This window comes from Centruroides vittatus, unplaced genomic scaffold, assembly GCF_030686945.1.
Source record: "Centruroides vittatus isolate TY-2023 unplaced genomic scaffold, ASM3068694v2 contig_559, whole genome shotgun sequence".
Classification (NCBI taxonomy): domain Eukaryota; kingdom Metazoa; phylum Arthropoda; class Arachnida; order Scorpiones; family Buthidae; genus Centruroides; species Centruroides vittatus.
Window position 1 is genome coordinate 1,149,771 of NW_027122332.1, and position 22,598 is coordinate 1,172,368.

At 32.6% G+C, this 22,598-nt stretch overlaps 1 protein-coding gene across 2 annotated transcripts in view; it reads right to left on the bottom strand.

Moving 5' to 3' along the window:
* Positions 1-5,887: 5,887 nt before the first annotated feature.
* Positions 5,888-22,598, bottom strand: part of LOC136978870 (putative pyridoxal-dependent decarboxylase domain-containing protein 2) — a 31,636-nt gene continuing 14,925 nt past the window's right edge. Inside the window, exons 7-23 of one of the 2 annotated variants that reach the window (XM_067274693.1) lie at positions 20,612-20,680; positions 20,311-20,517; positions 20,159-20,230; positions 19,908-20,063; positions 19,623-19,673; positions 18,473-18,550; positions 12,022-12,085; positions 11,824-11,897; positions 10,230-10,335; positions 10,092-10,150; positions 9,911-10,023; positions 9,678-9,802; positions 9,488-9,606; positions 6,963-7,055; positions 6,797-6,899; positions 6,452-6,725; positions 5,888-6,379 (exon numbers count right to left, since the gene is read on the bottom strand). In XM_067274693.1, coding sequence (XP_067130794.1) covers positions 6,472-6,725; positions 6,797-6,899; positions 6,963-7,055; positions 9,488-9,606; positions 9,678-9,802; positions 9,911-10,023; positions 10,092-10,150; positions 10,230-10,335; positions 11,824-11,897; positions 12,022-12,085; positions 18,473-18,550; positions 19,623-19,673; positions 19,908-20,063; positions 20,159-20,230; positions 20,311-20,517; positions 20,612-20,680 — 1,743 coding nt within the window. In that variant the 3' untranslated portion in view covers positions 5,888-6,379; positions 6,452-6,471. Of the gene's footprint in view, positions 6,383-6,451; positions 6,726-6,796; positions 6,900-6,962; positions 7,056-9,487; positions 9,607-9,677; positions 9,803-9,910; positions 10,024-10,091; positions 10,151-10,229; positions 10,336-11,823; positions 11,898-12,021; positions 12,086-18,472; positions 18,551-19,622; positions 19,674-19,907; positions 20,064-20,158; positions 20,231-20,310; positions 20,518-20,611; positions 20,681-22,598 lie in introns of both variants that reach the window. The other variant, XM_067274692.1, reaches the window with a different exon arrangement.

Sequence of the window (22,598 nt, forward strand, 5' to 3'; positions counted from 1 at the left end):
CATTCGGCCACGCTCCTGGCCGAATATACTATTCGTTACATCACTATTTTCTACATTTCAGAAATAACTACTAGTATACCCGGAAAGCACGCTTCAATATTTTTACTTTCCTGGCTGCTATATATAACGGAGAAAGTATGGCGATGGGTCAAAAAATGACCCCCCGGAAGATAAGATTTCTACATTTTTGGGCTCGGGACACCTTGAAACATCGAGGAATGAAAAACAATTCGGGTTTTTTTTCCTGTGTGTATGAATGTTAGTGTCTGTGGGAGCGCGATTTTCGACAAAAAGTACAGGAGTTATTAAACTCTTTAAAGCTCAATAACTCCTGAACTTTCTGTCAAAAATTTCTGAAAGTTTGCAGGGAGGTTTGTGTATTAGGGGATTGATGCTATTAAATTTTGGTGATCGAGGAGGTATCTTCGAATAGGTTCGGACGTAAATGACGATTTTACTCGTTATTAGTACTTACAATTTTTATGAAATTCACCTCTACCCTCAAAAATCAAGCTTTTTCCCATTTTATACTAGTTAAAAATATAAAAAGTGTAATAAAAATAAAACAACAGATGGCACCAACAAAAGGGGAAACAAGGTCAAGACACCAATATTCCTATTGAGCCGCCATATTGGTTCCTTAGTTTTAAGGCCGCGAGGTATAGATTTCATGCTCTGTACGTGCAGTTTACTGCACGTACAGAGCATGAAATCTTCAAGTACTCTGGCCTCTTAAGTATTGAAATTTAAAAGAAGCCCTTGCAGATTAAAACGGTCTGCAGAATTTACAACAGAAATTGTATTACGTAAACATTTCAAAAGTTAATTAGTAAAAAAATATCAGAAAACTACAGAGGCAAGTAAGACAAAATCAACTTAATATTCAATTAACAATGGAAAAACTACGTTTAAACGGTAACGAGTACGGTTTGTAATTAGCCCCTATTTAGGTGTTAGACCACGCGAAAAAAAACCCGGAAAACTCGAACCCGTAAACTTCGAACACGCCACTGCCCGTAGTCACCGGCAGTGGCGTGTTCGAAATTCCGTAAAGAGGGTGCAGAAAGAAAGCGATACCCTTGCAGAATTTTTTTAGTACCTAAAGGGAAAAATCCCCAGAAAGAAGGTACAGCCATCCGTTAGTTCTAGCCACTCCGCCATCGTTGGCCATTTGAAATTGTATGAGATTAGTTGTAGATCTTTAACAAGAAAATGTCTACTACAACTATTAACAGTTTCCTTAATAGTTATACGAATGACGAACAAAACAAATTGTAAAACGGAATTATCGACGGTGTCCGATGCTTTCTTTTGTAAATGCTTATCGAACTCGGCGTAACCGTATTCTGTCTCTACTATGCCGGTAGTGACGTAGACGACGTTACGTCACAAAAATCACGGCGATGGGTGAACTACCGAACACTACAATACTTTTCTTTTAGTTTTCATACATTAGTTTCGAAATAGACAAATACACAGTAATAAAAATTCAAATCGCTTGTGAGCAAGAAATTAATTCTATTCGAGATTGAGTACGAAGTATTGTTTACCAAGCACGTGCCAAGATTGTTTTGAATGTTCATAACACTTCGCATTGTTTATTATGTATGTTTATTGTTTCGCACGCTTCTACGATGATTTTCGTCTACAAAATTGTGCTTTCGGAAAGCAGATCGAATAAAAAAAAGGGGCTCAGGCTCAATTCAAGCTCCGAATGATATGTTTGGAACCTTAACAGGATTGTAGAGCATTAACTCTTAGTAACAAAAAAGTGAAAGGAACCATACCTGTACGAGATATAGCCCCCTCCAAAATTACTCTACGTGACATATTCCTATGCCTTTTTCTACGTGATCGCCACCTTTCAACTGTGGAGTCGCGCCGCCCTTTCCGCTAAGCCTATCGCGTGTTTAACAGGCAGCCCTTATATTTTAAATGCCACTTATCGGCAAAGACTAAAGAAAAGCCCGATTATTACGGCAAATTAGGCAAAGCCCCGCTCTTATTCAGCTATCTCTAACACAATTCTAACTGACGATGTAAAAAACCAAGAAAAAAAAAGATTCTACACTCATCTTTAACAGCATCTCTCGCCATGTCCACAACTTCCCGGCAGACGTTGTACCAGTCTACCGTTTTGGGCTAGGCCACGCTGCATTGGTGCTCGACCCGACTAGGTCAGTCTCGGCACCTGTAAAATACAAACGTTTCCAAGCATCTTCTAGAAATGCTGCTCCATCATCGAATGATATTACCTCAGAGGTGCAAATCTTGCTCCAAATTCTTATGATTATATTCAGAAAAGTTTAAGCAAAGAATTGAGCAATACGGAATGTATTGGTTCATATCCTGTCGTAAAACTTAACCCAAATCCTTGCCAAACAACTGTTGCTACTAATAAAGGAAGTTTGTGTGAAAAATCCAATTGTGATCTTTCACAACTCGTTCCAAATGCTGCAAATATTCAATTTGAAGCCAAACTTCAATTTTTGGATTAAGAAAAGTAAAACTGGAAATCTCGATTCACAGAAAAATTAACCCATTAATAATTTGATTACAATGTTACCCATGGTGCCAAGATGGCGACTCGTCTTTCATTCCAGCAAGGAAACCGTGGTACGCACGTTCTAACCTAACACCTAACCTATTCTAATAATTTGGTTGCTAATAATTATGGTAATTTATTAGAATAGGTTAGGTTAGGTTAGAACGTGCGTCCCACTGTTTCCTTGCTAGAATCAGAGACGAGCCGCCATCTTGGCAACAAGGGTAACATTAACCTATTAATGAAAATGCAATTTCTACATTGAGTCTTAAAACATGGAAAACTTCTAAAGCTGCAATTTAAGAACTTCTTTCCATTGCGAAGTTCTTAAATTCTAATTACAGTGCAATTGATTCTCACATTCACTTTCATTGTCTTGATTATCCCAATTGATGAATTCAGATGAATTTACTTTCCTTTCAAATACTGCACTGTTTTCAAGATTATCCACAACGTTTAAAACCAATTTTCTCTTCGTCTGAATTTTGAACAGCATTGCTATTTGCAGCTTCGAGTCGGAAAACTTAATGTAGAAAATGTTTATTACGTGCCGGAAAAGTACGAGTAAAAGAAAATACGTACCGTTTCTCCTCGCATTCACTTTCGTTGTCTTCAATATCATTGTTCAGTTATTGAATCTGCTGAGTTTAATGCGTAATTATCACAATAACAAAATACTGGCTGCAAATGGCCGAAGACGACCGTCGGCTTATAAAAAACCTCGGAGGCGGGGGTCGCGATCATGCGACCGCGGCTCCTGCCCAATTGGGCGCGCTGTATCTCTGGCCAAGGGAGGGCTGCGTGGATGGGCCGGCATGCGTAGTACCTTCCTCGTGCTCGCATGCTTGAAATGAGGTTTGAGGTGGTTCTGGCTTCTGGCAGACTTACCTGGTGGCACGTGCGGTGTGAAGTAGACCGCCACCAGCCAGGACTGGGAATCGAGTCCCGGCTCAGGTAAACGATGCGATATTAACTATTTGTATTTACAGGTAGTAGATGGCACCTCCAGACGTGGAGCGTGGGCTGTTGAAGGGGAAGGCGGCGCCGAGAGGGGAGAAGCGCGCGCGGAGGGCTAAAAGGCAGCGCGGTTTTTTTGAACGCTTTGCATTCCCCGACACCCGGAGACCGCGCCCCTTTTGGGTGGGGAGCCGCTTGACCGGAAATGACGTACCAAATTCTTTGCCGGGCAATATCTCACGAAAGGTCACATATAGAGGCACGATTCCTTTGACTTTTATTAAGCTCGTACAACTCGTACATTTTAGTAAGCTCGTACATTTGCCTCACTAGCCGTTTCGCTTAGCAACTGGCAACGTCGGTCGGAGAAAGAGCCGCAAAGGCTAAAATCTCCATATTAAATTGAAGAAAGAAAGAAAACTCGTACAAGGGGCTGTACAATTTGGGGATCGAAAACCCCTCATTAGGAGCTTGAATCGTGCCTAGAAAAAGACATTTTTATTAACAAAATTGGCCTTTAATAATGATAATTATATCTAATCAGCTTCCCAAATAAATTATAAATAAATGTTGGCACGAAAAATACCAAGAATTAAAAATACCAATTTTGCATTAAAAAAAAATTATCAAAGTTCGAAACACCAACCTCACGCTCCACCCATGTTGCCATCTTTGTGTTGTAAAAGTAATAATAATAAGTTAGAAAAGATACAATATATAATCAGTGGCGTAGCGTAGTGGGGGCGGCAAAATTTCACAATAAAAAATAATAATACCTAAATAAGGGGGCGGCGAAATTTTCCTCCGCCCCGGGCGGCTGACACCCACGCTACGCCACTGTATATAACATAAATATACAAATTTGAAATTCATTTTTTGTTACGGCAAATTAGTAGTTCGGCTTTAACGTTTTCCGGTGTTAATCTGTTTCTTTTATCCCACCGTAAGTTATTCACTGAAGAGAAACGTCTTTCAACGTACACATTAGAAGTTGGAATGCTAAATATAAACTCAATTATTCTCCGAACGTTTGGAAAATTTCCTTTTTTCAATATAAATGCCCATAACTGTGATTTTTTTTCTTTTTAATGCTTTTAACTTGTCCTCCAAATTTAATTAAGAGTAGCCACTAATTTTCTACAAATTAATTAGCCTATATTGCCCGTCGAAGCATAAGTAATGCGCGATAATACATTTTAAACAGGCTCATTAGAACGTTACTTCCGATTGGGTAATAGAACGTCACGTGGTCACTATAAAATTTTTTTTTAAAAAAACTATCGTAACAGATGGCGCCACCAAAAGTTGCCGGAAATGTTAGGCAACTTATCGGATTATTTTAAAATGTTCTTTTTGAACTTGAATTTATTCATATATGTGTATTATATATTTTTATACTTATAAATAATCTTCATTGCTCATTTTTCATCTTAGATTTTGTTTATTCGATTTAGTGGGACGGCCCTTATTAATCGGGTTCCAATTAAGCACATTTGATTTGACTGTATGTATATTGTCAAACCAAAGGCACTCTGGGAGCCAATACTGTTTTTCTTTGCAGAGAAGTCTCATAGATGGGATGGCAAATGATTCCGTTGGTCTTCCTTCGTTGGATCGGACTGGAAAATATTGTAAATTTCACCAAAATTTTGTCGAAAAGTCGAGAATTATTTCAAATTTATTTTGATGGGAATGGCACCCGTAAAAATTCCCCTCAGAAATCATTCTAAATGCTCCTTGCTTTTTGGAATCGTAGATATGAAGTGGTTTTCTATTCATTTCGAATGAGTTCTGACGTGCGGATCCCAACTGTTTAGCAAACAATGAGTCATTTCGGGGAACATAAATTCTATTATATTGGTCTCAGCACTCTGATACATTGTGTGATTTTTCTTTGCGGGAAGTAGTTAGACCGATGCGTACGTGGGGAGATTGTGGGCAAATACTAAACTCGAGTGTGCAAGTAGATGGTTAAGAAGCCAAAAATAAACAGAGAATATAAAATTTGTTATGCTTTTGTTGTTCGCATTTAGGAGTGAAAAAGCCAACTACATGGTTCACTAGCCATGTGCACCCTTAAAGTTTGTTATTTACCATATTTAATTTATGTATATTGTATTTTTTTTTTTTTTTTTTTTTTTGCCTGAATAAAAATATGGAATGCGAGATTTTGCCAGTTATGCTCGCTGCAAAACTTCTTGTTAACGTACAAGTATCCATTAAGTCAGACTGTTTTGAAACCAGTGTGTATTGGCAACGGTGTGGTACCGTTTCTGGCTCCAGCAGAGGTGAGGGACAAGAAACGACAGCTCAATTTGTATCATCCGTGAAAACTCATGGGAATTGGGACCCGACTTCGATAGATTAACCAACGTAACATTTAAATATCAAGGCATTTAATTTTATTTTGTGTACAATACATAAATCTTTACAATATATATATACTGTATATTTATTATATATATATATTACATTTTATCACAAAATTTTCATTTCATGACTAGTTTGTTTTTATTTTCATGATCTGCATTCTCTCTTGTTTAGTGTACTAAGTACAGCTTTAAAAAAGAAATTTAAAAATTTTTAAGGTCCATTTCCTGTAAAAATCTAAATTTTTTTTTTGGTTAATTATACTGGCATGATAGCATTTTGGGCCTTAAAAATAAACATAATTAAACATTAAATATTGTAAAATTGCAACGTTTATGAAACATAATTAAATTAAAAAAATGCAAATGTTAAAAAATGACCGGTGATAAATATGCAAATGCTACCGATTCTTCTACGTCGTAGGTTAAAAAATAAACTTGCCCATAAATACGTGTCGTAATCCCCGACTGTAATCGTGCACCACTGGACGGTGTACCCGAATTGGTCCTGCTGGTAGACAAAATTGACGTTTGATAGAGAAAGTGTGTCGGATATCGTCGAAATCGTAAAACGTCTTACCCAATTTTATTGTCCCGACTTTACTTTGCTGCGGACGTTTCTGAACTGTTCATCACTGGAACCTCCTGAGTGATGCCGGATTTGATTTCGTTACCGTTATGCATAGATGCGCTCTGTGAACTGTGAGAGGAAGATCTGCTGTGTTGCTGACTGTTCCGTTCTAATTTCGAACCCACCACCGATTTTGTAGAAGGAGGCGGAGTTCTGGGAGAGTTACTTCCCTGCTGTATTTGCATGTGATATTTGTAGATGTTTTCAGTACTTTCAACGATACCTGTTTAGTAAAAATAATAACAACAATAATTATTTACTATTTTTAATTTTATTTATTTTAAAATTACTCACCCGAAGTTAAATTGAAACTACGTCCTTTGATTCCCGTTTCTTTAGCTACAGGTGACCACCAGTTTACCAGAGAACCGACAATGGGCACGTGACGTATTACGCCCTAAAGAAAATGTTCAAATTTTAGTGAGCGGTTTACGTTTTTTTAAAAATTAAATGTACATACCTCTTGCATGATTCTTTCAATGTTTTCTTGTTCTAATTCCTTGTTGGCCTCTTCGATACCTTGCCTCACCATTTCCGACATCGTTTCTATAAACTATAAAAATAATTTTTAAAATGGAATCCATATACAGAGTGTTCACTTTAATATTTATCCACATGCAAGAGAGAACTTTCCAGCTAGGCCATTAGTTTCATTGTAGTGTTTACAATAGAATAAACTTGTTCAAAAAAGGGTGAGTGTAAATCATGCAATACATAAATTTTCCCATCTCGCCCTTCTGTTATCCATATACACAGGAATCGTTTTATGATTTAATATGACGTACAAACTATCTCTGTCTCTAAAGTATAAAAACAGCTTACCAAAGAACTGACAATGGGCAAGTGTCGGTTCTCTATAGTGCATTGTATTTAGCAGATGCAAAAATTTCTGGAATTTTGTAATATAACATTTATTTCAAAAACGAAAAATAGTTTATTCAAGAAAATAATTACCATTGCAATTCAAGCACTTTTTTCCATTGATTGGGTAGGTCACAGGTTCCCGCCAAATAAAACTCTAGCTGTTTTGACTCAAAGGAATTGTCAACTGCAATTTACATTTCCTCTTTCCATCTAAGAAATGTTTCGTGGAGCAGAAGAGATGGTAGTTTGAAAATGAAATGTCTGGGCTTTATGGGATGGTGAAGGAGCTGAGTCAACCTTGATGTGTAGTGTTGCAAACCTTTCCAATGGCAGGTAAGTGACTAACTACAGTAGGGTGGTCACAATCAAGTGTCTTGTTCATTTCTTGTGTGGGAAGGTGTAGGTTGTCTTCCACCAGCTGCAGCAGCTCGTCATCCAATAAGACAGAAAGCCTTCCCGAGCACGACTTACCTAAGACTTCATATTGCTCGGCTTTAAATTTACTGAACCGATTGTAGACAACATTCTTACCAAACAATTGCACCATAAGGCAATAAGATTTGGCTGCTTTCATACCAAATTGCTAATCATAAAGTGCACATGTGCAAATTTAGTCACAAGAAACCATTGACAAACTTGACATTGCCACACACAATATCTTTTCACTTGCAACTAAATAACTCAATACCCTTCATTTACATACCCCCAAAAGAAACATCTACATGCCATCTGTCAGAGGACAATTTCCAATATTCTGGGGAGGTCCAGAAACTTTTATACCAACCAAATATTTCTGCCGAAGGCAGTTGGTTTGAATAAGATGTAAACAGTCAAGAATGGCACATCATCACCAGCTTGTCAATATTGCCTAGGGCTCCCAGATATGTGTCATACACCAATGCCTTGTAATTTAACAGGAAAAAGTCCAGTGGAATCAACTCACAACAATGCAGCTCTGTTCCCCATCTCTCGACAAACCACTGATGCAAGGCTATCTGGGAACAAGGCAATACACCATCATGTTTGTGCCAATACATTCATCCACTGTCTTGTTTAGGTTGTTTGGACATTGATCACAATTCAGGATGCCATCAACAAATGCAGGAGCAAGAAAGTGTTCACTCCAAATTCCACTCCATGAGAGCATCAGCTAATTTTGAAGCAAAAAATTTTCCCAAAAATCAAAACTGCACACTTGGAATGGCATGCTGTTGGTCGCTCTTTCTGCAGAGAGCTCCAAACACCTCTTTTAATTCCCACAAATTAGATAATGCTAAATTTGTTACTTGAATTAACCAAAGTGCCTGGATAATCTATTAAAGGTGACATTATCCAAAAATGAATGGACAAAGCAAGAACAAAACTTAAAATTCATGCTTTAGCCATATAATCTGCAATCTTTCCATTACAAGTTGGATAGATAACTAGAATTGAACATTCTTTTTTTGTTAATGAACACAAATATAATTGAAGACAACGTAAAGTCCTGTAATTTATTGTAGGCAGAGTTGCCCTACATACAGGCAAAACAGACAATGCCTAGGACTTTGCAAATTTTGTAGTTTGCCAAAAATACAATTGCACCAAGTATCTGTTGCACTAGAAGAAGGATCAGACTTTCTTCACTTGATGTTGCTGCAGAACTGGACTTCTCCTTGAGAACTGATGAATTCCAATGAAAGCAAAAGAGCAGCTTTGAAGACTAATTTTCCAATTCATTGTAAAACTATTGTATACATTTTTATTACTTTACTGTATGTTTGTATATTAAAAATGTTCACATTATTGTGGACCTAAACTACCTTCTACCTACTTTGCTCTTTCAATGGTCTTCAAAAAATTGTTGCCATATTGCAAGAATTTGAAAACTGCCCTGTTCCCACTATCCACATGAGTGCTAAAACACAAAATGCTCGTGTGCATAAAAAGGCAGACTCTATATAAAAACAGTGATAGAATGACTCCAAATTTTAAGTTTTGTTCTTGCATTTTCCATCTATTTTTGGATAAAGCTAACATTAATAGGTTATCCAAATCTTTGTTACTTGCTTTAACCAAAAGTTAACACTATTCAATTCACAGGCTTTACCCATAATATTAAATGGGTAGTAAAATATTTACCTTAGAAGACTCTTCTAATTCTTGACCAGAAGTTAAGACAAGATTGACTAATTCTTCCATATCTAAATCGTCGGTAACCATGCCAAATCTCACGCACAACATTGTATCGTCTCCTTCTCCTAAGATCAATTGATTGTTATTATATAAAGATAAAAAGATACGATCAATATAAAAATTTCTAGATACAAACCTAAAGAAAATGCAGAGTCGGTTGCTTTGAGTTTGACGACGACTTCTGAATTCAATTTGTTGATATCATCTTTGTCTTCCTCAGTAAGTTGATTCAATTTATCAACTAAACTATCGGGGATGTACCTGTTACAAAACAAGATAAATTCAGATCATTGCCATTTCTTTATCTACATGATTTCACATCAACAAAGAATAGCTTTGAATATTTAAAATTACTTTTTCCACACCTACCTGACACCACCCAGACCGGCCCAGTTAGATATTTCGACTATCTGCAGATTCTTTTGATTCTCGACCAAATTCCGGAATGTTTCCTTTTGTCGAACAGTCGCGTTTAGAATTTCCTGAAATCAAAAAATGGAAAGATCTTAAAATTTTCTCAAACTGTAATTGCATAATAATATTTACTCACCAACTGCTGCTGTAGACAGTTATGGAACTCATCTACATCTTCTTTCGTCATACTCGTGACTAAGTAAATGTCAAGAAAAATTGATTACATTCATATAAATTACAAATATGGCTTTAAACATTATTAATTTTGACATACTGTGAGAAGATTCTAAAGGACAGATTCGAATGCATATGCCATGTTGTTCCAGATCAATTATGTCCAATTTGACGGTGGGCACGTCGCGCCGTAAAACCTGTCCTAACTTGAATGATACAAAAAAATATTCTAATAAAAATTTTTGAGATTCATATTTTGTCTTTTAAAAAATTCTAAATTTTGTTAAAAGTTAAAGTTGTTTCTCGAGTTAATAATTTATATTCATAATTTTATGATTTATACCCAAATATTGACAAGCTGCAGCCCATGACTCTATGTTTTCATGGATTAACTTTGTCTTTTATAACAGTAAAATTTAAGATGCTCCATTTATTGTATAATTAGAAAAAATACACATCAATTATAGGTACAAATATGTACAAATATCTGAAAAAAATCTCAATATATCCTGTGAACATTTTAAATGGAGGTCCATCTGATTTATAAAATAAAATAACAAATTTTTCTTTTATTAAATACGTATTATCGATAAATGTCATCCTATAATTTCTAGCAATAAAACTATTATTTGATGCCCTTGCAATACAAGTAATTGCTCAGTCTTGTCAAAAGTCGAACAAGATAGAGATGGATTTCATTATAACAAAGCTTTAATAGCTCAAACCAAACTTGCACTGTTACAGAAATATTACTGGTACTGAGAAAGCATTAAAGAATAACGTGTGCACATTGTTTCAAAATCATGTTGGCAACAGCTGGGTGCACTTAAGTAAAAAATATGGAACAAAATTTTAGAAGAGTTATCTATAAAGATGATGCAGTATTTCCTCGAATAAAGCCCCAGATTAAAAAGCCTGGGAAACATGCCAAAGTACTGCACTTTTATAAGATAATGTAGTTTAGAATGACAGATAAGGAGTTTAACTAAAATTCTTCTTCAAACTATCTAGAGTTATGCAGCACTTTCTATTCCCAAGTTCACTGAAACATTTTTCGAAATAAAATTATAAATATCATCGAATGTCCAGAGTTCATTGGCCAAACAGTAATTAGAAAAACTCGAATTGGAAGGAGATGGCAGTTGAGTTCTTGATTCTGATGACAATATCAAAGCAGATACAAATGACAATGTAAGAACCAAACTGAATTCGTGTTAACTATGAAAACAATAAATATTTCAATTTTTGTAGCTATAACCCATAAACACAGTCAATAAATAGCTTAGAAAATGTGCAAAAAATTAAGATATTTTTTAAAATATTTATTCACTTGTCACCTGCTGTAAGATGATAAACCCAGTCTCAAAAATCTTTGGGTTTAGTCAAGGAAATATATTAATCTTAAACCTAAATTTAACAAAACAGTGCCAATAGTAAAGAAACTTTAACGTTTTATTTTAAAAGTCACCAAGTCTCTCTGCCACATCATATAAGAAACCAGTAATATAAAATATTATTATTAAGTGTATTATTATTAATGTACATTAGCCTCCAAAAATATGTAAGAAATATTTTGATTTGATCAATTAACTTAACAGAACAAACAAAGTTTTAAACCATGAAAATGTAACAGATGTTTTCTCTAATAAACAACAATTATAACTTAAAGGATTAATATTTATAAACTTACTCACCCAAGAATTTAAGTTATCAAAATATGCTGGATTTTTAGCCGGAAATTCTTCCGTTAATTCCTTCTCAGCATTTTCTGTTAAAATTCACATAAAGTAATATATAAAAATCTTAATAAATGCAACATTTTCAATTTTAAATACATTTTTCTCCCCCTTCAATTTTTTAATAACAGTAATAATATATATGTATTTCATTACTTTGGTTACGATTTTCGGCAATGTATTGAAACACCACAACAGGAGCAAGAATGTCAAATAACAGCTGTAAAAAAAATATTAATTTTCATTTAGTTTTAATTGTCATAAATAAAATGCATACATTTTTATTTATTTATTTTTGGGAATTGATTGATGAGTACATAAAATCACACATCAAGCAATCCCTACAAAATTATTTATATTAAATTGTTTATATTATTTATATTTATATTTATATTAACAATGAGTCAATCAGTCATATTTCTAATACATTAAAGTAATTTACGCAGCCAAATCTGATGTGTGCATTGGATTCTCCAGTATGGATAAAGTATTGGGAAAGGCATTTATTGGAAATTCATGATCAGAGAAACAAGATTTTAAGTATGGATGTACCTCGACTTATTCTGGACTTCAGTTCTGACAGCCCAGTCATAAGTCCGATGCCACACAATCACTATAAAGTATCATACCACAAGACTTTATGCTAATGCGACTAAACAAGGATCATTATCATTATCAATAAAAAAAACAACATATAAATATATTCCATTTAATAGAGCTTATTATAGAAAATATGTGATTATGCATACAGTTATGTAGCTGACAACATAGTAACTTTGTTTTTACTAAACATGCCTATGCTTGTTGACACAGCTTCTATGAATGCATTAGGGGATGACCATCATAATTTCAAATAGTCATATGTCAAGGAGTCTAAGTTCAGATATATCTGTATGTCCATTCTCAAAAAAAATAATTGTTATGTTAGCAACTTAACGCCATTATCATTTTTGCTTTTAATAAAATAAAACTTTGACAATTCCTTGTTTTTTCTATTTTTAAATACACAGAAAATCTATTTTTTTTTTCTACTTACGTATGTGTGTATGTTATCACACAATACACTTTTCGTATTGTTAACTTAATATATTTATTAATTTCATGTTTATACAACTTTGTAGTAAAATTTTGATCATCTACATAAATCATGTTAAAAAAAATTGTCATGTTTCGAGTAAATTAATAACAAATTACAAGTTCAAGTAAATTTAATTTTACTCACATTTTTGGACAAACCTTAAATTTCATCAAAAAAAAGGAAGACTGTTCTTGAAAATTTTGTTCAAATTTAAGCACTCGTATATCATTACTTCTCATATAAATTTATTAAAATATCCAGACAAGATTTTATAAATTATTTTGTATTCAATATGTCAGTTGATATTCTGATAGAAATTAGATAAAACAGATAAAAAATGTGAGATTGCTCCATCAGTAAAAGTCTCTACGACATTTTTAATTATGTAGATTAAATATGCTATGTAAAGAGATCTTACAATTTATGTAATAATAATTTTAACCAATAATTTTAAGTATACTGTATATTGCTTTCATGAAAATTTTTTTCAGATATTAAGTTAGAAATTTTTATTTTCAATTTGGACACTATTGCAATGATACTGTTGTTGTTTTGAAGGTTACTTCATTAGTAAATTCAAATGAAAGCTTAGAATAAAAACAATGGAAATTCTGTACACTTAATTTCTTAAATTTCTAGAAATAGTGCTTTAGTTTGACTAAGAATTGTCACACATGAATTCTGCATGTGGAAACTGCACTTAAAGTGAAAAACATTTCTTAAATAAACAATAAATGAACAATTTAATCAGACATGTATAAGAAACATAATTATGGTAATTTAAGAAATTTGGTATGATTATAATATAGCCAGTAGTTAAAAGTCACTGTATTCATCCAATATCAATATGTTAATAAACTATTCAATAACTTCCTTTATGTGATTACAATTTGTTCAGCATATATGCGCAGATGATGATTATTCTAAGTTAGATAATTATCTAATTCGGACAGAATTCCAGAATTTGTAATGTAATAATCAGATATAATAATGGCTGGACAAGGAGATGTTTCATGAAACTGAAAAGTTAAAATTAATTAAAGATAACTTCAGTTCTAATGTTCTCTTATGAAATAGATTAAGTAATTACAGCTATATTTCTGAGATTATAATTATTTGAAAGAATACTTTTACACATTTAAAAAATTTAAAAACAGTAGAAAAAAGTTCAAATAGATTTATTATTATTATTAATCTTGAAATTTTACTGCTTATTAAGTTCAGTTATTTCCTGGAAAGAAGAAAGAAAGCTATACAATGTGGTAGAATAAAGATTTGGCAGTATCTCTGCACTATGAGACAACAACAACAGACTCAATAGTTATAAAACAATGGTAAGACATTTTGTCATGGAAAATAAATAAACAATAAATGAACGATTTAATTGGAAATTACCCTATTTTACTTAAAATACTTTTGGTATTGTTTAATTGCATATCTATATGTATTTTATATTTTATCATCATTCAAATAAATCTACGATAAACAAAAATGTCCTGTGTTCTCTAGATTATACAGTATTCTTCCAAATGCATTTGTGTCAGGTAACTGAGATTATTGTATAATAGTAACAAATGCATACAATATTTATTCAGATTTTTATAAAAACGTAAATATTCTTTAACCTGTCCCATGTTGGTCCCAAATATTTTCATGTTGACCTCATTTGACCTCCCCGTTGACCCCAAACATATTCATTTCTGCATCGGAACGTTTTTGATACTAGATGTCGCTGTGTCATAATTATTATATTAAAACAAACTTTGAAAATATAAATTTTTTTTGTTTTTATTTTTATTAATATATCTATTTTGTTTGTGAAAAATAAAAAAAATAATTTTTAACGATACAGTAGCCACGATTATTATTTAAAAAAAAAAATTTCATTAGGCTTAACATCAACAAAAATTCAACATGGCAGCCACACGCAACAGAGCAAAATTTCAACACGGGATAGGTTAATACTATATTCTAATATGTTACTAATATAATTAATTGAAATTAAATATGGTACAATCTCATAATCCAACTAGGGATTGCAATTGCTGGATCCCTCATCCAGCAATCCAGCTGGATCCAGCGCTGCGGATCTGCAAATACTCAATTAACTTTCTAAATAATTGCGCAAAAGTCTACGTTGTCGCGTTGCCGCTTTGCTAACTACCAGACTGCTACTAATTACTTACTAATTATTTACTCACTACTTTAGTAACACTAATAATTAAATTACTTATAAATAAACTATACCTTAATCAATCCAGCAAAATTTAATAAAATAATAACGTATTCAATCGCTTTTAACGATCTTCCTCAGTTACAAAAAAATACAACATTAACTATAGAACATAAAATGTGTTTCGAATAAATATAAAAAGAATAGTGCTTAATTACATCCCATTTTTTTAAACAAGATACATAGATGTACTGCCAGGTCTGATAATTTTCGTATTGTATACCGACGTAATCCCACTGTTTTCAAACTTTTAAGAAACGATAAAAAGAAAGAGGATCGGAATTCAACAACGGGTATATATTCGGTGCCTTTACACAACCAACGTTTCAATTCCAAGCTTGTTTATGTGGGTGCAACGATGCGCAGTTTAAAACAAAGGCTCAAGAGCACAAATATACAATCAGTAAGAACCTTGACAACACTGCGCTGGCATCATATGCAAGACAGAAGGATGTTAACGTCCATGGATCATGGAGTATAATGCAAGCGGCAATTATAAAAACGACGACGAATAGGCAAACGGTCAAACATCTTGAGAGATTGGAAATCTGCAAGGTGCACATGACAACTGGTTGTATAAACCATAGAGATGCGGACTCATTGTCTACCATGTGGAGATCCTTTTACATTAATTAATGTTATTAACAGACAATGCTGGTTTCGTTGTTATATCTTATATACAGTAATACCCCGAACTTACGCGATAGGTGGGACTGAGCGATAACCGCGTAAGTCGAATTCGCGTAAGTCGGGGTATAACTTCGCATATAAATACATACAAATTATTTTTAATTGGGGCCGGAGACTAAAGAAAACAACAATTTAGAAAAAAATGTTTAATAAAATCTTAGATAATACATATGTATAACAAATTATATTATTAAAATCGTAAATCGAAGTTATTTTGTTATAGAAGGCTTCCTAAAATCTAACAAATTCGTCTGACGGCTCAAAGATTTTTTTTCTCCCGCAAAATTTCCTCGTAGCATGCTAATAATTTTTTTATTTCTCGTTTTGTAGAAGAAATGCGCTCTTCATTGGAGTCTATATTTTCTAAAATTTGTAACCTCTTTTTAATTAAACTGAGGCCTTCTGTCAAGTTTCCAACCGTCATTCGATCATCTGATTGAACTGGGTCTAAAGGATCAAGTTTTGCCAATTTACAAATTTTCATTTTTGTATCGAAGTCTTTGGAATGTAAAGTTAACATTATTAAAGATGGAGTTTTTCTTTTCTTGTTTGATGCAGAAGAATCAGTTCTACTTCGTTTGGATGACACAGTAGAGTCTCAAGTCTCCGTAGATATAACAAACACAGAAATAAATAAGACAAAATAAATTGTAGCTATGCGTCGATTCCGCGCGACACGTCCGAACCTGTAAGCTGAACAATAGTTTGGGGGGAGTGAGTAATCAAGGGTTGCGTGGCACTCAAACAAAAGACGAATCGTCAAGATTTGAAAATCACATAACTCCGGGTTCGCGTAAGTCAGGGTAGCGTAAGTCGAGGTATTACTGTACAGGGTGTTTTTTTTTTAAACTGACGGTACTCAGAGACATCTGTAGAGCAATCTAACAGCCGAACTGTCGCCAAATTTGGGAGAGTGACTAAGGACGACATGGGAAAGAGATTATGCGAAGAAAAAAGTAGTACCCAAATTTGCCGGTAGGGGTGGATTTGGCGCTGTTGTAGCGAAACAGCTAAGAATCTGCATAAAATCCAGCTGCAATTAACAAACACACGAATGAATAATCAGACAGAGGTTTCAGTGTAATAACGAAAGTTTAATTAATCAGCAAATAACCTTCTCCCTTCTTCAATGTGATCACCGTCCTGCTGGACAACTCATTGCATCCTGAACACCGTGTTCTCTATGGCCGAACGTAACATGTCCGCAGGAATGTTCATCACAGTTCGAGAAATGTTGTCCTTCAAAGTCATCAAGTTTGGGACACTACCAAGATAGACCTTGGACTTTAAGTAACTCCACAGGAAAAAGTAACATGGGGTTAGATCCGGGGAGCGAGGCGGCCATGCAAGTGGAAAAAAGCGACTGATGACCCTTTCTTCAGAGAAGTGCTGGTAACTTTTTTCGCTACAACAGTGCCAAATCCTTCAATACCGGCGAATTTAGGTATTACTTTTTTCTTCACGAAATCTCTTTTCCATGTCGTCCTTAGTCACTCTCCCAAATTTGGCGACAGTCCGGCTGTTAGATTGCTCTACAGATGTTTCTGAGTACCGTCAGTTTAAAAAAAACACCCTGTATATATTTTTTCCGCTATTTATTTTGTTTATTTATCTATATTTTGTCTGTTTGGGCATTTTTCGTTAATTTTCATATTTATTCCGAACACATTTTATGTTCTATATTTAATGTTCTATTTTTTTTTGTAACCGAGGAAGATCGTTAAAAACGATTGAAAACGTTATTATTTTATTAAATTTTGCTGGATTAACAAAGGTGTAGTTTATTTAACTTATTCTACTTCCAGTACATAGTTTTATATACTTATAAATAACTACAGACTAATATGTAGAGCCTATATATATGAAAACTGGTAAGACTGATAGCCACTTAGCCACTGATTATCCGTCCTTACATTATTATAATATATTAATATAAATTAATTAGTAGAATTACCTTTGCTATTATTTAACTTAAAGATTACATTATAATTATAATCTAACTAAACATTTAAAGTTAATTATCTCTATCTCAAGTGTTAAACCGAACCAAAGTTAAGTTTACTATCTAAATGTGTAAGAAGTTTTACTGATTTATAGTGACCAGTCTAAATAATAAAAGCTTCTTAAGTATTTTTTAAAAATGTTTTATTTCATTAAAAAAAACATAAATTGCAGGATAGATAGATAGACAGATAACACTATTGCACCAAAAATACATCCACACTGGATCCAGCTGGAATGATTTCAATCCAGCAAAAATCCAGCTGGATTCAAAACACTGCTGGATTGCAATCCCTAAATCCAACATACACAGGATTTAAAAGATTAACAGTTGGCTGTAATAATCTGGCAATGATGCAGCAAAACCTAAGTTGGACTACTGATCAAAATATCTAAACATGCTGCCATCACAAGTAATCAGTGTACCAATTACTTGGCACACTGGAAGTTTAAACTAATGGTAAGCTTGTCTACGACTTGGCAACAGTGCTATAATACTTAAGAATCAACTAGTGTCAAATTACAGAGATTGTACTACATATCTAAACTGTATTTTTTTAGAAATTTTAAATTATATCTTACAAATAATAAAATGTCTAACTTACAGTCGTGCTGATGGATTTGCTAATGACGTCAGTTATCGAATAAGTTTTTCCTTCGTTGGATTTCATTCTTTCTTTTGCCTAAAAAATTAAAAAGGTTTTCTTCATGTAATATCACAATACTAGACATTTGTATTTTTTATCTTAATGTTATTTTGTAATATTTTTAGGTCAATAATTAGATTTATATGCAAGTGTTAATGCAAATCTTTTAAATTATACTTAGGCTATTTATTGCCCATGGAATTTAATTATGCAAAAGTGAAACATAATGGTAAGTACTGTACAAGAGGATACCATACAAAAGCTATTGTATATATGTAGTAACAAACAATATAGACTTTGATATGGAAAAAATGGGAGAAAAATAAAATAAGGAGTGAAGTATGAAGTTTCTGATAAATGCAACAAGAGCAAATAAGATTAGAAATGAGAGTGAGGAGTAAAGATTATTGGAAAAAGCAATACACTAAAAGGAAAAACAGAATAAGAATACATTCAGCCGCCTTCTATTTGAGTAACTTATTCAGTTGCTCAAACAGGAGGAGGCTGAAAACTAAATTATACAACCCAACCTTTACTGCAGTGTAATATATAGTTTGTTTAAAGTTTCAGATAAAAATCAGTGAAAAAAAATTTATTCTTCTCTTAATTAAATTACTAATTGAAATGTCATTTGTATATAAAATCAAAGTATAGATGATGATGCTAAACAGTAAGATTTTGAGCATTAGCTTAATGATAAAATGAATATATAAACTGACCTAGTGACATGTTTTTTTTCTCTTAGGACAAAAGTAACATCATAAAAATTATAAAAATTATATTAATCAAAACAAACAATAGATCTAAATCTAAATGATTAAATTTGCATATATTAAGAATGTTATTGCACAATATTATAATATATCTTAAGCTGGATCCACACATTTGGCATTTGCCGAATGCCAAACAAACATCTGGCCAATACCAAATAACATGGATAATTTATCTGTAACTAATATTCAGTATTTGTCATTTCCCGTTCCTTGTGAAATATTGTGCCAAATCGGCAATTATTCAACAATCAGCGAATACAAAATGTGTGGAGCCAGCTTTATAGTTAATGCAAGGATATATAGGCAATATATATGCCTTAAAAAAAAATACTTACAATAATTCGTATGTGAGGCATTTCTTCCAACTTTTCCAATAAATAATCACTCTGAAAAATTTTTTTATCCAAAATAAAGATTTATCAGGAGTCAAAAATTCATAATTTCTAATTATTAAACAATCTTGATATTTTCAAAGAAATAAATATTTGCGAATAGAATAAAACGTTATATTTTATGTTTTTTTTTGTAATATTAAATGATAAAAATTTTTTTATAATTCAAAATAACAAAAAGATTTATTCTCAAAGATGTACAATGAAAGAAAATTTAAATTATTTTACCAGTTCAAAACAGAATTTAATTCTTTGCATAGCTCCTTCATGACCAAGTGATTGGAGAATGACCCAAATTGGCAAGCAATTAAGTCTGACATTCAAATTGAAAGAACTTAAACCTGCCGCATGTACCCACGCCGGTTCTCCCGCTTTATATAAAGTCTTTGTATGTGTATTAAGTTAAACTAACTGAAATATTTATTAAACAATATGTTTTTATTATAAATAATTGAATAAAATAATATATATTAGGATACAACACAAGGAAGTGAAGGCACTCCAAACCAAGATCCAATTGGCAGAGTCATGCTATCACCAATTCTAGCTGGCTAAAAATTTAAGTAAAATTACACCTATAAGTCTTGGGTGTTACTTGAGTTTTTCAAAATTTTATAAAGTAAATACTTACGAGACTCGGAACCGATACTAAACAAAGACCCGCAATACTGTGTCCTTCGATATGCAACCAAATATCGTGCAGTTTGCAGAGTTCTTGAAGCCTGGGTAAGTTATCAACGTGGCCGACGGCAGGAGATCCGGCATTTGCAACCATTAAAAGTGGTTTTCTTGCTGCTGCCACATCTTCTTGGATTAATTTCTCCAGAGCTGCTATATCCTAAAGTTAATTATGATTTTTTCTATCTCCAAACATATATCAAAAATAATTTTACAATTTTAATTAATTAAATAATCTAAATTTTTCATTTTACCATTTTGTACTGGGATCCAAACACTGTATTGCATGGAACAGTAGCTAAGCAGCCAAGCGGAAGTCCTAACTGTAAATATAAAATTTATATCATGTATATAAATGCAATAATGTCTGCAATGCTCCTTGAATTTAATAAATTAAAACTAGCGAACAGATCTTTACAGTTTTGATTTATGATTCTGGTCTCAACTCTTACTTCTTATTAATTCATTGTCTTTACAAAAAGCAAACAGATAATGTTTACTTCACTTGCTCTTCATTAGAGGCAACATAGCCAACTTCAATTACTCTGTTTCTCTTTTCACAGTAAGATATTCTTAGAAACTTTACAATTTACCTTCAATGCCAGTCTGGGACATGGTTTTATTAGTTAGTTCCCAGCCATAACAAAAAATTTTGTAACATGTTAACTGTATGAAGTATTTATATGTAACTTTCTCAAAATGTTTTAGCAGCACCATCACTTTTTACATTGAATGGTTCATTACAAAAGCACAAGTTCTTCAACATAAAATCATTTTTGATTATTAAATTTTGTCTTTAGATAATTTTTTAGTCGATTCAAGAAGACGTAGTCTGTTCAAAAAGTAATTTTTGGGTCCACCATTTATTTCTTAACTGTGTTCTAGAACACCCTTTGACGACCGGACCTTGACCAGACTTAAACAGCGCTTCTCAAGTGGATATAAAAGTCTGGAAGTCTGCCACTGGATAGATTAAAATTGAAGATGTCTGTAAGATCCGCCAATTTCTGAATTTTTACCTTTGTTTTAATTTGGATGTTTTATTGTGTTTTTTTAAAGGAACTATTTTAACCCGGCGGCCTAGCAGCCTCAAAAGCAAGGTCCGGTCATCAAAGGGTGTTCTAGAACACAGTTAAGAAATAAATGGTGGACCCAAAATTACTTTTTGAACAGACTACGTCTTCTTGAATCGATAAAATCATTTTTTGAACTTCATAACATCAAATATAATATATATTTGAAATTTCCCAAATAAAAACTTATTTTTTGCATTCAATATTTTGTTTTACATGCATGTAATTATTTGCACAGGCACAACTTGTATAATAAATTTATGAATCTGACAAATTATATATCATTTGAAAAATTACAAAATGCTTTCTGTCTAAAGTATATTTTAAGTTTTCAAAAAAGTAGTAAAAACATTTCTAAAAAACCGATGTAAAATTCTTTTAAATTAAAAATAATCATTTACTACACCAAAATTCTATTTTATTAATTAATATGATAAAAATAGTGTCTGAAATAGCTGCAACAAAATAAAGCTTGCTTTTATATAATGTCAATCGCATGACAATAACAATTATCTGGAAACTTTTTAATATAATGTTTTATTTGTAAATTGCTTAATAAAAAAAATTAACAGTGTAATTAAATTAATTATCATTGAGTTTATCCATTTCTTAAATTCTAATAAATGAAAACTGCAGAATTTAATCGTGTGCATGTACATGAGCATGTATAAATACATTGTAGTGATGTATACAGTGGATGACCTCATTCCCAATCTTAAAAAACATGACTAATAAAAGCATCTTTTAAAAAAATACAATTGGAAAATGTAAAAATTTCTAAATATTTTGGTATATCAGTAAAATATGCTTATTCCATTATAATAATAAAATTTACAAGGAAAGATTTGTAATTTAATTCCTTGTAAATTCAAAAAACATTACAAAATAATGCTTGTATAATTATGTTAAATATTGATTTTTATTTGTTACGATCGTGACAAAACAAATGAATCATCATAAATAGTTAAAATTTTCACATATTGTCTTATGACTTAAAAAACTGATCAAGAAAAAAAAATAGAATGTTAAAGTCATAGATCAAGAACTGAACAAAAATACAATCTTTACAACCGAGTGAAAATTTCTAAGCAAAATTAAAATTATGCTTTAAAATTTTCTCCTGTTTTATTTAATAAAAGTTACAGTCAGAATTATAAATCAGAATAAA